This window comes from Oryx dammah, unplaced genomic scaffold (assembly GCF_014754425.2).
Source record: "Oryx dammah isolate SB20612 unplaced genomic scaffold, SCBI_Odam_1.1 HiC_scaffold_13, whole genome shotgun sequence".
Lineage (NCBI taxonomy): Eukaryota > Metazoa > Chordata > Mammalia > Artiodactyla > Bovidae > Oryx > Oryx dammah.
In genome coordinates, this window is record NW_024070197.1 from 30,357,813 (window position 1) to 30,372,498 (window position 14,686).

The 14,686-nt window shown below is 44.4% G+C and overlaps 1 protein-coding gene across 1 annotated transcript in view; it reads left to right on the forward strand.

The window, feature by feature from the left end:
• Positions 1-3,263: 3,263 nt before the first annotated feature.
• CMTM4 (CKLF like MARVEL transmembrane domain containing 4) overlaps positions 3,264-14,686 on the forward strand; it is an 81,109-nt gene continuing 69,686 nt past the window's right edge. Inside the window, exon 1 of the mRNA XM_040253433.1 lies at positions 3,264-3,692. Within this exon, the coding sequence (XP_040109367.1) occupies positions 3,507-3,692 (186 nt within the window). The 5' untranslated portion in view covers positions 3,264-3,506. The remainder of the gene's footprint in view (positions 3,693-14,686) is intronic.

Below are 14,686 nucleotides of genomic sequence, written 5' to 3' on the forward strand. Positions count from 1 at the left end.
TATCACACATAGACACATTGTATCTCTCCTAAAATGTCCTTTCTTCCTAATATGACCAGGTACTGTGGTGAGATCAGCACTAATTGTTTACATTGTTATAATTATGCAGGTATTATTCACCTGTGATTTACCATACTTCTTTTCTATGTACCATTTTATTTCCCCACAGTTCATCTATGAATATTTCCTTAATTTTCTGTGCAGTTATCCCTATATGTGCGTGCGTGCTCAGTTACTCAGTCGTGCCTGACTCTTTGTGACCCCATGGACTAGAGCCCATCAAGCTCCTCTGTCCATAGGATTTTCCCAACAAGGATACTGGAGTGGGTCGCCATTTTCTCTTCCAGGGGGTCTTCCCAACCCAGGGATCAAACCCACGTCATCTGTGTCTCCTGCATTGGCAGGCAGATTCTTTACCATTGAACCACCTGGGAAGCCCACATTTATCATTAATTTATCTGAAAACTTCACTGAAACTATGAATCTTTCTTTTCTGTATATTCAGACACATTGTTACTGCACTAGCCAAAAAGTTCTTTGGGTAAGACAGTGAAAAACCTGAATGAACTTTTTGGTGAATCAAATAATTTCATCTTGAAGATGTCTCCTGAACCCTCTAGCTGTTCTAATCTGGTCTGGTCAACCCCCAGCCCTGCTGCACAGGGGCCTATGTCCCCCTCACCATAAGGACCCTTATCACCTTTCTCTAGGCTGCATCCACCCTTTCCTGGATCCCATGTCCTCTGCTTCTTTGGTTTAAATCCTTGTACTCATGGTATTCTTCTCTAGCAGCCTCCTGAGAAGAGACAGGAGCCTTTCATGTCCAAAAGAGTCTTTCATAAGTCATCACACCCAGTTGATACTCCAGCTGGAATCAGACTTCTAAGTGGGCATCATTTTTCCTCAGGATATGGAATGATTTACTCCATTCCCTTGAACCTCCCCCTAAGTTGCTTTTGAAAGGTCTGATGCCTTTCTTTCTTTCTTTCTTTCTTGATGCCTTTCTGATTCCTGATCTTTATAATGAAACCTGCTCAGTTCTCTGAAATCTTGAGGCTCTTCTCTTTGCCCCAGGGATCTGATGTATCTGATGCTGGTCCATGTTGATTCATTGTGCTGGGCACTGATGGGTCCTTTAAATCCAAAACTCATATCCTTTGGTTCTGTAAACATGTTCCTGAATTATTATTTTTTGTTTTCTTCACTCCATATTCTCTGTTCTAACTTTATGAGAGTCTTATTATTCTATTAGTCTCTTGGACTATTCCTCTAATTTTCTTTTCTCTCATTTTCCACCTCTTTTGATTCTTTTTCCTGTGAGATTTTAACTCATAATGAATTAAAATTTGTTTTGCTTTCATATTATTTAATATCCAAGGACACAAATACATATAATTTTTAATATGGTACCCCCTACCCTCAACTGTGCCTAGTGTTCCCTAGCTAAGGGACTCTGTCTTACCGTCTCTAGAGAAAAAAGTTTTAGTTGTGGGTGATGGGCAAGGGAGGGGATCCAGGAATCCATTTGCTTCTTAAAAGACTTTCACTTGGTTTTTTTTTTTAGTTTGTTTTTTAGATTTCTGCTTTCACCCCCACTTTTAGATGTGTTTGGTGATGTCATGATTCCCAAGCCTTTTTTCCTGTGGTATGACCTAGGATGCATTTCAGCCTTCCCCTGTACCAGCTTAGGGTTTAGCTTTCTTGGATCTGCTAAGTCAGTTACCACTTGCCCCTTTGCTCTTCTACTTCCAACATTTTGTTGCCATTGTCTCCTCTCTCATTCTTTGTCCCTGTGGTTTTATGCCTTTAAAACATAAATCCGTGTAACTGTCATTTCACTGGGATTTGGGAAGAAAGCAGAGGTCAGAGCCTGGATCCAGTCATTCAACTTGTCTTTCACTGGCAATCTCCAGGTCTTAACATATCCTTTAGCATAGAAGTGCCCAGTAAATATCTGTTGGTTGAATATTCTTGTCTTTCCCATCTTTGGTAACCAAAAGGTGAGTGCCATTTAAATTGAGATCACCTTAGTTATGGCATTTACTGCTTCTCACTTCACAACCTCATCTGAAATATATACTAGGCAATGGACATGAATTTGGGTAGGCTCTGGGGGTTAGTGATGGACGGGGAGGCCTGGTGTGCTGCGGTTCTTGCGGTCGCAAAGAGTCAGACACGACTGAGCAACTGAACTGAACTGAACAACGTGTAGTGAAAAAAAATTGGACGTGAGCTGGCTCTGTCCACCAACCGTGTGGCCTGGGACTACCAGCCTGAAACCTTAGTCGAGTCTTCTGTAAAATGGGAATAACACTTTCAAGTGTCTTCCTCAGTGCCCAGAGCATGATAAGCTTTAGCTATTTGAGGAATGGAAGGGTTCAATACCAAAGTGACAATTCTTAGAAAGTCAGTGTTTTACTTAAGCTTAAAATTAGCCTTCACACTTGAATTGCAAATTGGCCCCTAATTAATGCCCTTCAGTGTAAAAAATCTGTGTTACTTGCCTTGATGATTAGACAGAGATAGCAAAAACCTTTGCATCTAAGAGAGGAAACTAATGTTCGTCACCAAGGGTCTCCTATGGGCAACCGGCCACTCCTCCGTCAGGCAGGTGGACCCAGAACGTACACTGGGAGTTATTCACAAATCGTAACTGTGTGTCTGTCTTGCAGACCCGGTACTAAACGACCCCACTCACTCACTCACCCTGACTTCTCCTCACTTACGTCCCTGACCTCAGAACCGGTTTGTTGCCCGGTGAGGGAGCCCAGATACTTCGCCCCCTCTTGTCAGTCAAACAGCCCAAGTCAGGTCCACCCCGGGCTTAGTGTTCTCAGCACTGAGGTCGCGTATGTTGGCCTTCACCAGAAAGTCCTCCGGCCTACTTCCTCCAGGGGAGAAACTGAGGCAGCGCCCTGGGAAGGCAACACCGTGCCCGCCCAGGTCCACCTCAACCCTCCGTCAGCCCCCACTCTCGGATCCCCACAATCCCCCGTCTCCTGGACCCCTGCCCTCCCACGCCGTGACGGCCTGACGCGCAGCCGCGGCCGGGCCCCCTACGCGGGCAGGTGAGGGCGGGGCCGGAGTTCCCGGCGCCCCGCCCCCAGCCCCGCCTGGCTAGAGGCCCCGCCTCTCCGAGGCCCCGCGGCGTGGGCCGCCACCTCCCTTCGCGGGAGCAGCCGAGCAGAGCGCCGCCGAGCGGCCAGCGGGCGGTGTTCGCTCCGCCCCCTCCCGGCCCGCCGCGCCGGCTCCCGCCTCCTTCTCTCTCCACTCGCTCCCGCCTCCCTCTCTTTCCGCTGCTGAGGCGGCGGGAGCCGAGCCCGAGCGGACCGAACCGCGGCCGCAGCGGGGCGGCGGGTGCAGAGGCGGCGGCGGCGCTGGTGCGGGAAGTCAGTCTGTCGTCGTCTCCGTCGGCGGCGGCGGCGGCAATGCGGCGGCCCTGCTGAGCCCGCCAGCTTCGGGCGCCGGGAGCCAGCCGCGCGAGGCGGCTCGGGCCGGGCGGCAACATGCGGAGCGGCGAGGAGCTGGACGGCTTCGAGGGCGAGGCCTCGAGCACCTCCATGATCTCGGGCGCCAGCAGCCCGTACCAGCCCACCACCGAGCCGGTGAGCCAGCGCCGCGGGCTGGCCGGCCTGCGCTGCGACCCCGACTACCTGCGCGGCGCGCTCGGCTGCCTCAAGGTCGCCCAAGTGGTAGGTGCCGGGCGGGGCCCCAGGTGCGGGCGGGCGGCCTAGCCGCGCGCCTTCCCTCGCTGCTCCCGCTTCAGGGGGCGCAGGCCCGGCCGGCCTCCACCGCGCCCCGGGCTTCCCATCGCCCAGCTTCTTGCGCCCCCTCTTCTAGTCGGGTCCCCGGACTTCCCTCCCGCCTCCCCTGGGGACCCCGCCTTCCCCAGCCCTGCTGCCTCAGTTGTGCGCCTTCTACCTGAACACCTGCCCCCGGGCCTACCTGTCCACGCCAGCCTTCGCTATCGCGAGCCCTCTTTCACTGTTGGACTAGGTGGTCCGCGGAACCCGGCGGGGGTCACGCCTTCCCCTGGGTGCTGCTGGTCATAGCAACAACTTGTGTTAGATTTTCAGGGGCCGCACATCCTCCACTGCTCAGGACCGTCCTCGTTTGTCTCTGGTTCCACTACTGGGAAAGGTTTCTTCCCCGGTGCCCAGCAGAGTGCTGAGCATATGGTAGACGCTCAAATAAATGTTGGTTGAATGGAGGCACGTAGTCTAGATGCATTGAGGGAGCCCAACTCTGCCCGCAGAGTCTCCAGTTTATATTGCAGAGGTTTTGATTCCTTCTAATTAGCCCAGAAGATAGAACCGGCATCTCTGAATCTTCCACCCCAGCACGGTGGCTGGCATTGCCCAGTTGGTACCCAGAATTAAATCACTGCGGGAGGGCAGCCAGTTTTGGAGGTAATAGAAACAGAGAACTTTCTGTTGGGCTTGTCTATAGTAGAGCTCGTTCCTCAGAATACTTATTTTTAGCTTCCAGGGCGTTCAGGACAGTGTCCCCTCTGCCCCTCTTTTGTGGGTTTCTAACGAGCAAATATGGTTAGTTGCTTAGCTCTGTTGTGGATAGAGCATGCTCTTGTTGAGACAAAACTGTCTCGGTATTCCCTGACACAGGTAGGCCTTCCGCTGAGGCCCCTTACAAAACTTCATTGACTTCTCAGCCAGAGAAGCCATTTGCACGGACCTGCACTGTATATGCATTTTGTTTCTTCCAAGCATTGGTCTCCTTGTGCTTACTTGAGTACGTTGGTAAAGGTTCCTTGGGAATCATTTAACTTGAATATCCTTTCAGTAAAGGTCTCAGTGTTTGTAAATTGCAGAATCATGGCCTGTTTTATCTTTCTTTTGGGTGAAAGGCTTGTTCTGCTGATTGTGGGATGGTAGTTTTTGAAGGGCTCTCAGGAAAGACAAACGGAGCAGGTTATTCCTCTCTAGAATTTTAAACTGACCTTATCTGTTAAACTGGAATGTTCTCAGAGATATATTGGTTCTGGACTTAGGCATTGCTGTTAGTAAAGAGAATGGAGAAGGTGGGGGAGGTGCCATTTAGAAGAAGCAGCTAGCTGATGTTTGAGTACAGCACAGATAATCACAAGTGAATAAAAGAGTTGGGAGAAAGGGAACTTGGACCCAGGTGGAATTTAGGGATCTTGTTAAGTACCTTGCTTTGTTCACTCTGGACTTTTGAACGTAAACAGACCTGCCACTTAAGGGATCTGGTAAAAGAGTGAAATCCAGTAGTTTGTATAACATGTTAGCTATCACCTCATTGCTGGAATTTTGTCACCTAAGGCCATAAATGGAAACCAATGATAAATGGTATTTATCATTGCCTTTTTGTAAGTTGCTATTTTTGGTAGAACTTTACTTTTCATCTGGAAGAACTTTGGTGTCCAGCTCCTAAAATGTCCCCTAACTCTTGCCTCTAGAATTTAAACAGTGAGAGGTTGTCTTATATGTGGGTGAGTGAAGGACAGGGATCTGCTTGAAGGGTATGGCAACATGAAATAGTCTCCCATGCATTTAGCTTTTCAGCCGTGATTAAAAACTCAGGGTTTTTAGGGGGAAAACCCCTCCACAAAACTCCAAGAAATTGGACTCTTGACTTAAACTGGAAAAGAAAACAAGAGTCGTTATGAAGATTTTTTTTTTTTTTTGGCTGCCCCACATAGCGTGTGGGATCTTAGTTCCCTGACCAGGAATCGAACCCATCTCTCCTGCCCTGGAAGCACTGGAGTCCTATTCACTGGACCACCAGAGAAATCCCTGAAGATCTTTCTAAGATGTTGCAACATCCCATCAAGAAATATGTTTAATATAAGTTTTAATTCTGTGGCTTTTGTGAAAAGTTCGATTTTTTAAAATTTTGTTTTAGTCTTTAGAGACATTTTTTGGTGGTCTGTGGCCTATTGCCACCTGTAGGTCCTTGCTCCAAGTGTGGTCGGCAGTAGTCCTAGCATCTAAGAGCTTGTTGGAATTGCAGAATCATAGGCTTCACCTCAGACCTTATGAATCATAATCTACAGTTTAGCAAGATTTGCCAGGAGTTCTGCGCGTTAGAGGTTGAGACTTACCTTTCTGTAATTGTTTTTAGGGTTAAAACTGTATACCTGTATATGCATGCTCAGTTGTGTCTGACTCTTCATGACCCCATGGGCTGTAGCCCGTCAGGCTCCTCTGTCTGTGGAATTTTCCAGGCAAGAGTACTGGAGCGAGTTGCCATTTCCTTGTCCAGGGGATCTTCCTGACCCGGGGATCAGACGTTTCTTGTATCTGCTACATTGGCAGGCGGGTTCTTTATCAGCTGAGCTACCAGGGAAGCTCTGTATCATTTTAGCGTTAAAACTTTATATACAGGTACTGGCGATCAGTTCTCTGTCAGAACCGTAAATAGCATCAAGGCTGGAGTTCTTCTGTAGAATGAGCCTATACCTCCCTCAGGATTAAGAGGATGAGGTAATAGGTGGAAATTAGCACCTAGCTTATTAGGTGCTTAGTTAGTGTGTAATAAAATGTTAGCTGTCACTGTTGCTAATTAATTAAAGAAACGTGATGAAAATGCCACCCCAAAATTATAACTAAATTTTTAAAAATAAACTTTCACCACCTCTCTGGTCCTTCTTTTTAAAAAAGTTTTATTTATTTGTTTTTGGTTGCTCTGGGTCTTCATTGCTATGCAAGATCTTTCTCTGGTTGCCAGAGAGAGGGCTACTCTTCATTGGTTGGGGAACATGGGCTCTAGAGCACATGGGCTTAGTTGCTCCGTAGCACGTGAAATTTCACAGACCAGAGATCCAGCTTGTGATCCCCAAATTGGCAGGCAGATTCTTATCCACTGCACCGCCGGGGAAGTCCTAAAATTACATATTTGAACTAAAGATGGCTTACTTCCTAGTGATTTAAAAGTTAAATTGATCTTTTAAGTGGAACCTTATTTGATCATAAAACTAATCTGAAGTAGCATGGAGATTAATCAGTGCATTTTCATAGTTTATATCTTTTAAAAATGAAACTCATACCTGTTTCTTCGTTGGGGAGAATATCTCAAACAATGTGAACGTACTTTTTGTAGGAAAACAGTTGGTTTAAGCTATAGATTTAAATACCTTCTTCTTCCTTTTGAATGTGGATTCTGTGAGTGCTTATTGGTTTTTAGCTCCCAGACATCATTTAATGAAATAGTTAATGTTTATTTATTGTTTATTATTCTATTTTGATTTTGTTTTTTTCTCAAGCACACTTGGTTGAAAGCAGAATTTTGCTCTTGTGATGGGGAGGGGCACACTATCAATTATACCTTGATGTTAGGACAGTGTCAGAAAAGCACAGGCCCTCGGTGGGACAACTTTCTGAGTAATAATAACAGCGGACATCATTAATGAATGGTTACTCTCGTCACTTTTATGGATGAGAAAATTAGAGGCACAGAGGTTGTGACTCCTTTAAGGCCTCGTGGTTGGTGGAACTGGGATTTGAACCCAGGCAGTATGCTCTTTAGGCTTTCCAGGTGGTGCTAGTGGTAAAGAACCTGCCTGCCAATGCAGGAGATATAAGAGATGTGGGTTCGATCCCTGGGTTGGGACGATCCCCTGGAGGAGGGCATGGCAACCCAGTCCAGTATTCTTGCCTGGAGAATCCCGTGGACAGAGGAGTCTGGCAGGCTATATATAGTCCATAGTGTTGCACAGAGTCAAACACGACTGAAGTGTCTTAGCACGCATGCACATGTACCCTTTACTGCCTCCTGAACACATCCCTTTGAGTTGTTCCATTGAACAGGACAGACCTTGAGTCCAGGGACATTTCTCTGGTCTTTGGTCCATCCTTTCGGGTAATCTTTTGGCTGACTTTTACATGCTGAAATGATACGCTCTACAAGCGCTTTGATTTCTCTGTGGCCATTGTGCTGTCCCTGGGAGAGCAGTTCCTGTTTAGTGTCCTGTTCCTCAGCCATTAGTCTTGCTCACTTTCTGCAGTGAGGGGATGGGCCTTGTCAAAAGAGCCAAGACCAGAATCAGCATTTAAGTTCCTAAAACACCCCTCAGTGAGCTCTTTTGCATCAGATTCCTTTCTTTCTTTCTTTCCTTTCCTTCTCTCTCTCTTTTCTCTCTTCTTCTCTCTTCCTTCCTTCCTTTCATCACTTGTATTAATGTTTTTGGGCTGTGCTGCCCAGCTTGAGGGATATTACTTCCCCAACCAGGGTTGGAACCCATGCCATCTGCAGTGGAAGTCTTAACCACTGGACCATCTGGGAAGTTCCTGAATCCCTTTCTGAAGTTCCTCCCATGCCTGATTGACCTTCTGACCTTGCATTGCATTTGTCTAGGACTATTTTTTAAAACAAAGTTGGGTAGTAGGTGATGTTTAAATTCAGACTTTAGCTCTGCTGATCGCCTTGAAATCTCTTAATCCCACTGTGTTTTGGCTTCTCCCATAGTAAAATGTCGGAGAAGGCAATGGCACCCCACTCCAGTACTCTTGCCTGGGAAATCCCATGGGCGGAGGAGCCTGGTAGGCTGCAGTCCATGGGGTCATGAAGAGTCGGACACACTGAGCGACTTCACTCTCACTTTTCACTTTCATGCATTGGAGAAGGAAATGGCAGCCCACTCCAGTGTTCTTGCCTGGAGAATCCCAGGGATGGGGGAGCCTGGTGGGCTGCCGTCTATGGAGTTATACAGAGTCGGACACTACTGAAGTGACTTAGCAGCAGCTTAGCAGCATAGTAAAATGTGAGTGGTAATGATTGAATGTTTGTGAACGTTTGGGGAATTATAAGAACTAAAGGGGTTAATGTTTGGCAGGTGCTTTCTTAGGTAAGGCAGTGACCACTGTGAGTATTTGCATTTCAGGGTTGGGTAATAATGTATCTTTTATTTGATGGAAACTGTGTCAGTTTTTCATCCCAGGCTGGGGAGCACAGTTCCTGCTTCCTTGACTATACTGAAGCAGGGTGGGGATGTGCAGAGAATGACAGGTGAAATAGTTTCATTGCGTGAGATTCTCACCTGTACCTTAAGGTGAGAATAGTTAGAATAGTTTTATTTTCCCTTGGGAATTTTGTTATCTTTGAAAGTTGTGTTCCTGCTCAAAAACTTGGAGTCAAAGAAATTCTAGCAGAAAATCGAAGATTAAAACCATTCATAAGTTTTTATGATGCTTAAAATAGTAAAATTATCATTCAAGGCCTCAGAAAAATGTCTAGTACACGTCTGTTTTATAAAACCAGACAAAGACAGTTCAAGAAAAGAACACTCCAGACCATGTTCATCCTCATGAACACAGGCACAAAAATCCTCAACAAAATATGAGGAAATCGAATCCAGCAATGTTATGTAGAAAGAATACATCACAATCATTGTGGTTTGTCCCAGGAACAAAAGGCTGGTTCAGTTTTCCAAAATCAGGAGATAAAATCCACCATGCTAACAGTTTAAAGGGCAAAAAACACTTGATTATGTCAGTGCATGCAGGGAAAAAAAAAAAAAAAACTTTTGAGAAAATTCAGCATTCATTCATGATAAATGTTGCCAAGCAAACCTGGAAAAGGGCACCTGCCAGAAATCTACAGCTAACATACTTGGTGGTGAGAGAATACTTTCCCCTTAAGATGGGGAGCAAGGCAGTGAAGTCTGTTCTCACCACTGCTATTCCACATCCTAATGGAAGTGCTAGCCAGTGCAGGAAAAGTAAATAGAAGGCATTCAGATTGGAAAGAAAGAACAGCTGTCCTATTTGCAGATGGCATGATTGTCTATGTAGACAGTCCCATGGAAATCAATAAAAAGAAAAGCTCCAAGGACTAATGTGTGAGTTACCAAGGTCAACACACAAAAATCAATCATATTTTTATATCCTAGTAATAAATCACTGGAAGCTGAAATTGGGGGTGGGGGAGCAACGCATGTCAGTTACGATGGCTCTGAAACAAATGAAATAGGTCTAAATCTAATAAAACATGTACGGGATCTGAAAGCTATGAAACACTAAAGGAGGAAATCAAAGACTACCGATATAAGTGGGCAGACATATTCATGAATTGGAAGACTCAATATAGTTATTAAAATATCTTTTCTCCACAAAAGATATATTAGACCTGTAGGTTTAACATAATCCCAAAATTCCAGCAAGGTGTTTTTTTTTTTTTTTCTTTTTTTAAGAGACAAGATGATTCTAAAATTGATATGCAAAGTCAAGTTAATCAGATAGAGGAGTGCTGAAGGATGGGTTTCCAGGGCAGAGGAAATAGCAACGTGAAGAGAGAATGTGGAGTTCAGGGGTTTGTGTAGGGGGAAGGGGGATGAGGAGGGGTTCTGAGAGTACGGACTTTATGTCTCTTATCACTGCAAGACTTTGGGCCGTTGCTTGTTCACTTCAGGCCACAAGCAGGTCTCCTTGTTTGTAAATCGAAGCTGATCAGAGCGCTACTGGCACGGCACCTGTGAGTCTTCTGTACAAAGTCCTTAGCAGAGTGTCTCTCACACAGAAGTCACGTGAACCTGTTGGCACTGTCACATATCTCTGAAATGTCCTAGTTGGGAAACTGGGCGACCAAGGGTCAGGATGGAAGGGAGACTTATTTTTCACTGTATGACTCTTCATCCTTTTGTATATCACATGCAAATATCTTCTCTTCAAATATTCCCAGGGTGTCAGCTGTCACTAGCTCTACCTCAGGATAGATTAGCCTTAAAGCTGTTATACCAATCATAATGTTTAGTTAACCTCTTATTACTTTCCTTACTTTGTAATTTGGAGGCCCTTGGGGAGAATGATTTCAATAATACAGACATCTTGAAGAAACTTGAAGTTTAAGAAGTTTTTCAGTCTATCTTCCTTAAAAAAAAAAAAAAGCCTTCTGCGTAATAGCAGGTCCTTAATAAATTTGTTGATGCTAATGGGAAAACTTCTTGCATCTGAAAGGAATTTACCCTATAGCATGGTGACTGTAGTTAATAATACTGTATTGCAATAGAAAGTTGCTAAGATAATAGATCTGATAGACTCTCACAGGAAAAATTTTTTTAACTATGTATAATGATGCATGTTAAATAAGACCTACTGTGCTGATCATGTGGTGATAATGTCTACATCATTATTGATACAGATATTTGTATATAGAGATATTGAATCATTTTGTTGTACACCCTGTTATAATGTTATATGCCAGGTAAATCTCAATGGAAAAAGAAAACATTGTAACTTAGAAGGAAATTAGGGAAAAAAATCTTCGGCAATGAAAAGAATTTTGGAATTTTTCCCTCCCAAAGACTGCATTAGATCCCCTGATCATGGTTTTCCTTGATCATGATTTCCAATTTTTTGCTGAAAGGAAGGATCCTTCAGTAAATGTCCTGCCTTCTTCTTTTGAATTGTTACTATTTTGTTGTTGTTGTTGTTGTTAAATTTCAAGGAGTACTTCTACTAGATCAAAGGGCAATATCATTACATTTCTGAACATTTTTTTTTAAAATTATGAACTTGGTCCTACAACATACCTAAAGGTCTCAGTTTATTCCAAGTTGCCAATGTCCCTACCCACAAGAACCTCCAGTGGGAAATGGTGAGCTCGGTAAGAACTTCAGGACTCCTCCTGGGTCCCAGGACCAAATTAATTCTCAGTTGACAGCTCTGGAAGACCTTTGTTCTTTTCTTTTTTTTTTTTAAATTTCCTTTCAATTTTATTGCCATATGTGTGTGAGTGCTCTGTCACTCAGTCGTGTCCCGACTCTTTGTGACCCTATGGACTGTAGCCTGCCAGTCTCCTCTGTCCATATGACTTTTCAGGCGGTTTATTGAGATATACATAACATAAGCACTGTAAGTTTAAGGTATACAGCATAATGATTTAATTTACATACATCATGAAATGATTACCACAGTTAACTTTAATAAACAGCCATCTAATATAGATAAAAATTAAAGAAATAGAGGACTTGCCTAGTGGTCCAGTAGTTAAGACTCTGTGCTTCCACTGCAGTGAGTGTCGGTTCAATCCCTGATCTGGGAACTAAGACCCCACACGCCAGGTGGCACAGCCAAAAAAAAAAAAAAGAAAAAATAGAAAAAAACATTTTTGCCTTGTGACTAGAAAAACTCTTAGAATTTACTCTCTTAACAACGTTCATATATAACAATAGCAATGTTAATTATACTTACTCTATTGTACATAACATTCCTAGTACTTATTTATCTTATAACTAGAAGTTTGTACCTTTTGATTGCCTTCATTCCTCCCCTTCTTCCATCTCTGGTAGCCACAGTTCTGATCTCTTCTTCTATGAGTTTGATTTTGAAGTATAATTGACCTACAACACTGTGTTGGGGCTTCCCAGGTGGCGCTACTGGTAAAGAATCAGCCTGCCAGTGCAGGAGACATAAGAGACGCGGGTTTAATCCCTGGGTCGGGAAAACCCCCTGGAGGAGGGCATGGCAACCCACTCTAGTATTCTTGTCTGAAGAGTCCCATGGACAGAGGAGTCTGGCGGGCTACTGTCCATGGGATCGCAAAAAGCTGGACACGACTGAAGTGACTTAGCACGTACACACTGTTAGTTCCTGTTATATACAAGATAGAGTTTGATATTTCTATACATTTCAAAATTATCACTATGATGAATTTTTTTCTTAATTAGAAAGCTCTAAGAACCTTTCCCAGGTCATGGCACCTCAGAGGATGCTTAGAGGGGTCAAGAGGTCAGGTGTACATTCCCTGTCAGATCCGTGAGGCTTCTCCTGGTAGAATAAATGGGTGCTTTCCTACCTGCTGGGGAGAGGCATATTCCAGCCTCTGGAATTAGTGCTGCGTTTACCTGAGTTCCAGCACAAGTAATGGGGTGTGTGATTCACCCCATTAAGGGCTGAGGTCTGTGTGGCGGCCAGAGCTGTTTATTTTCCATGATGGTCCATTTAGCTTCCTGAGCTGTTGAAATGACTGAAAATACCAGCATTCTGGCCTTCAACCCACAGCTATCACTCGCTGACTATCCTTACTCCTAGAAGTAGCTCCAAATCCTTTTGTAGAATGATGTCATGTGTCTTTAGAAAATAAAGTTGTTTATTAGAGAATAGAGCAACAGTCAAAGGCCTGATCACAGATCCTACATTTTCCCAGACAGCCCTGATTTCCTGTGCTATCTCAGACTCTATGTAAGTACATCCTAAGTTTAAAAAAAATTATTGTACTTTAAATTATGAAATAGTCCAGTCATTGAAATCAGAGCTGCAAGGGCTCATTTATGAAATAGTCCAGTCATTGAAATAAGAGCTGCAAGGGCTCATATATTGACAGTGTGTTCTGAGGTTTTTCTTTGGAAAGTAAGAATATGGGGGACAGGCTGTATTTGCAGAAGAGATAAAAGCGGGTGAGACAAGTTGGGATTTGGATTTGTTAGCAGAGTGAGCCTTCAGCAAGTCTAGAAGGAGAAGAATAGACCAGGAAAGGCAGAGAATGAGAGAGCAAGACACCTCTGGCTGAGGGCATGGCCTCAGCATCTCATGTGGTGGCCAGGAGCCATGTTACACTTTCAGAGGCTCAGTTTAAAGTGGTCCAGAGCTGGGAGCAGGCCTCTAGCTGACTGAAGAGGGGACAGATGAGTAGTACCGAAGTCAGAAAGTGACTCCTCTTTTGGGAGAAGAGCTTGCCTTTTTAGCATTTGGAAACCATCTTATTGTGAAACAGTTTTAATTTCTTTTTTTTTAATGCTATTTTTAAAGCTATAATGGAGGTAAGAAAATATCCTTTACTATTGAAAACATTTTTAGCATAGTCTTGTTTAGTTGCTAACTCATGTCCAACTCTTTTGCGACCCCAAGGACTGTAGCCCACCAGGCTCCTCTGTCCATGGGATTTCCCAGGCAAGAATACTGAAGTGGGTTGCCGTTTCCTTCTCCGTGAATGGCTCTTTCTTAAGAGCACAAGAGCCCTCGAGGCTGGGAGAGAGATGTAAACAGATAGTTGCAGTATACCGCAGGGGTGATGTATGTACAGATTGCTATGGGCACGTTAGCCCAGGAACATTACAGCGTGGAGGTTACAGGCGATCACACTAAAGTGGGATAGCCAAGATTCAACCTCAGGCTCTGCCAGTCACACACTGGGTAACCTTTGAAACTGTTCACCTCAGAACTAGAACTTGAACCCATACACGGGGACTGGAACCTGGCCAAACCCCACAGTCTTCCAATTGAGATCACACACCTGGTTTCAGAACTTAATGAAGCTCATCATAGAAAGAATTCAGTGAGAGATAAAGTGATAGGTAAGAAGTGGATTATTTAGAGAGAGAAACACACGTCACAGACAGTGTAGTCTATCTCAAAATGTAAGAACGGCGCAGTTTAACTTCTTGGGGGGGAAGATTTTTGTGTGAAAAATTCTCACTTAAAAGGAGGCCCAGCCCTCATCTCAGCTCCTCCCGGGTGTGGCCTTGTTTGCTCACATTAGATGGTGGAGTCTGTCACTCGTTTTCAGAGTGGGGGTGTCCCCTGGGAGCCCTAAGGTTATTAATATAGAAGTGGGAGATTGAGAGTCAGACTGAGGGACTGTGTACCAATTGTATTTCAGAAAATCTCATATAAAGCCCAGCATCAATTTCTTTTTTTAAAATTTCTTCTTATTTTAAATTGGAGGATAATTCTGCTATTCAACAGTGTGAATCAGCCATAAGTATGTATGT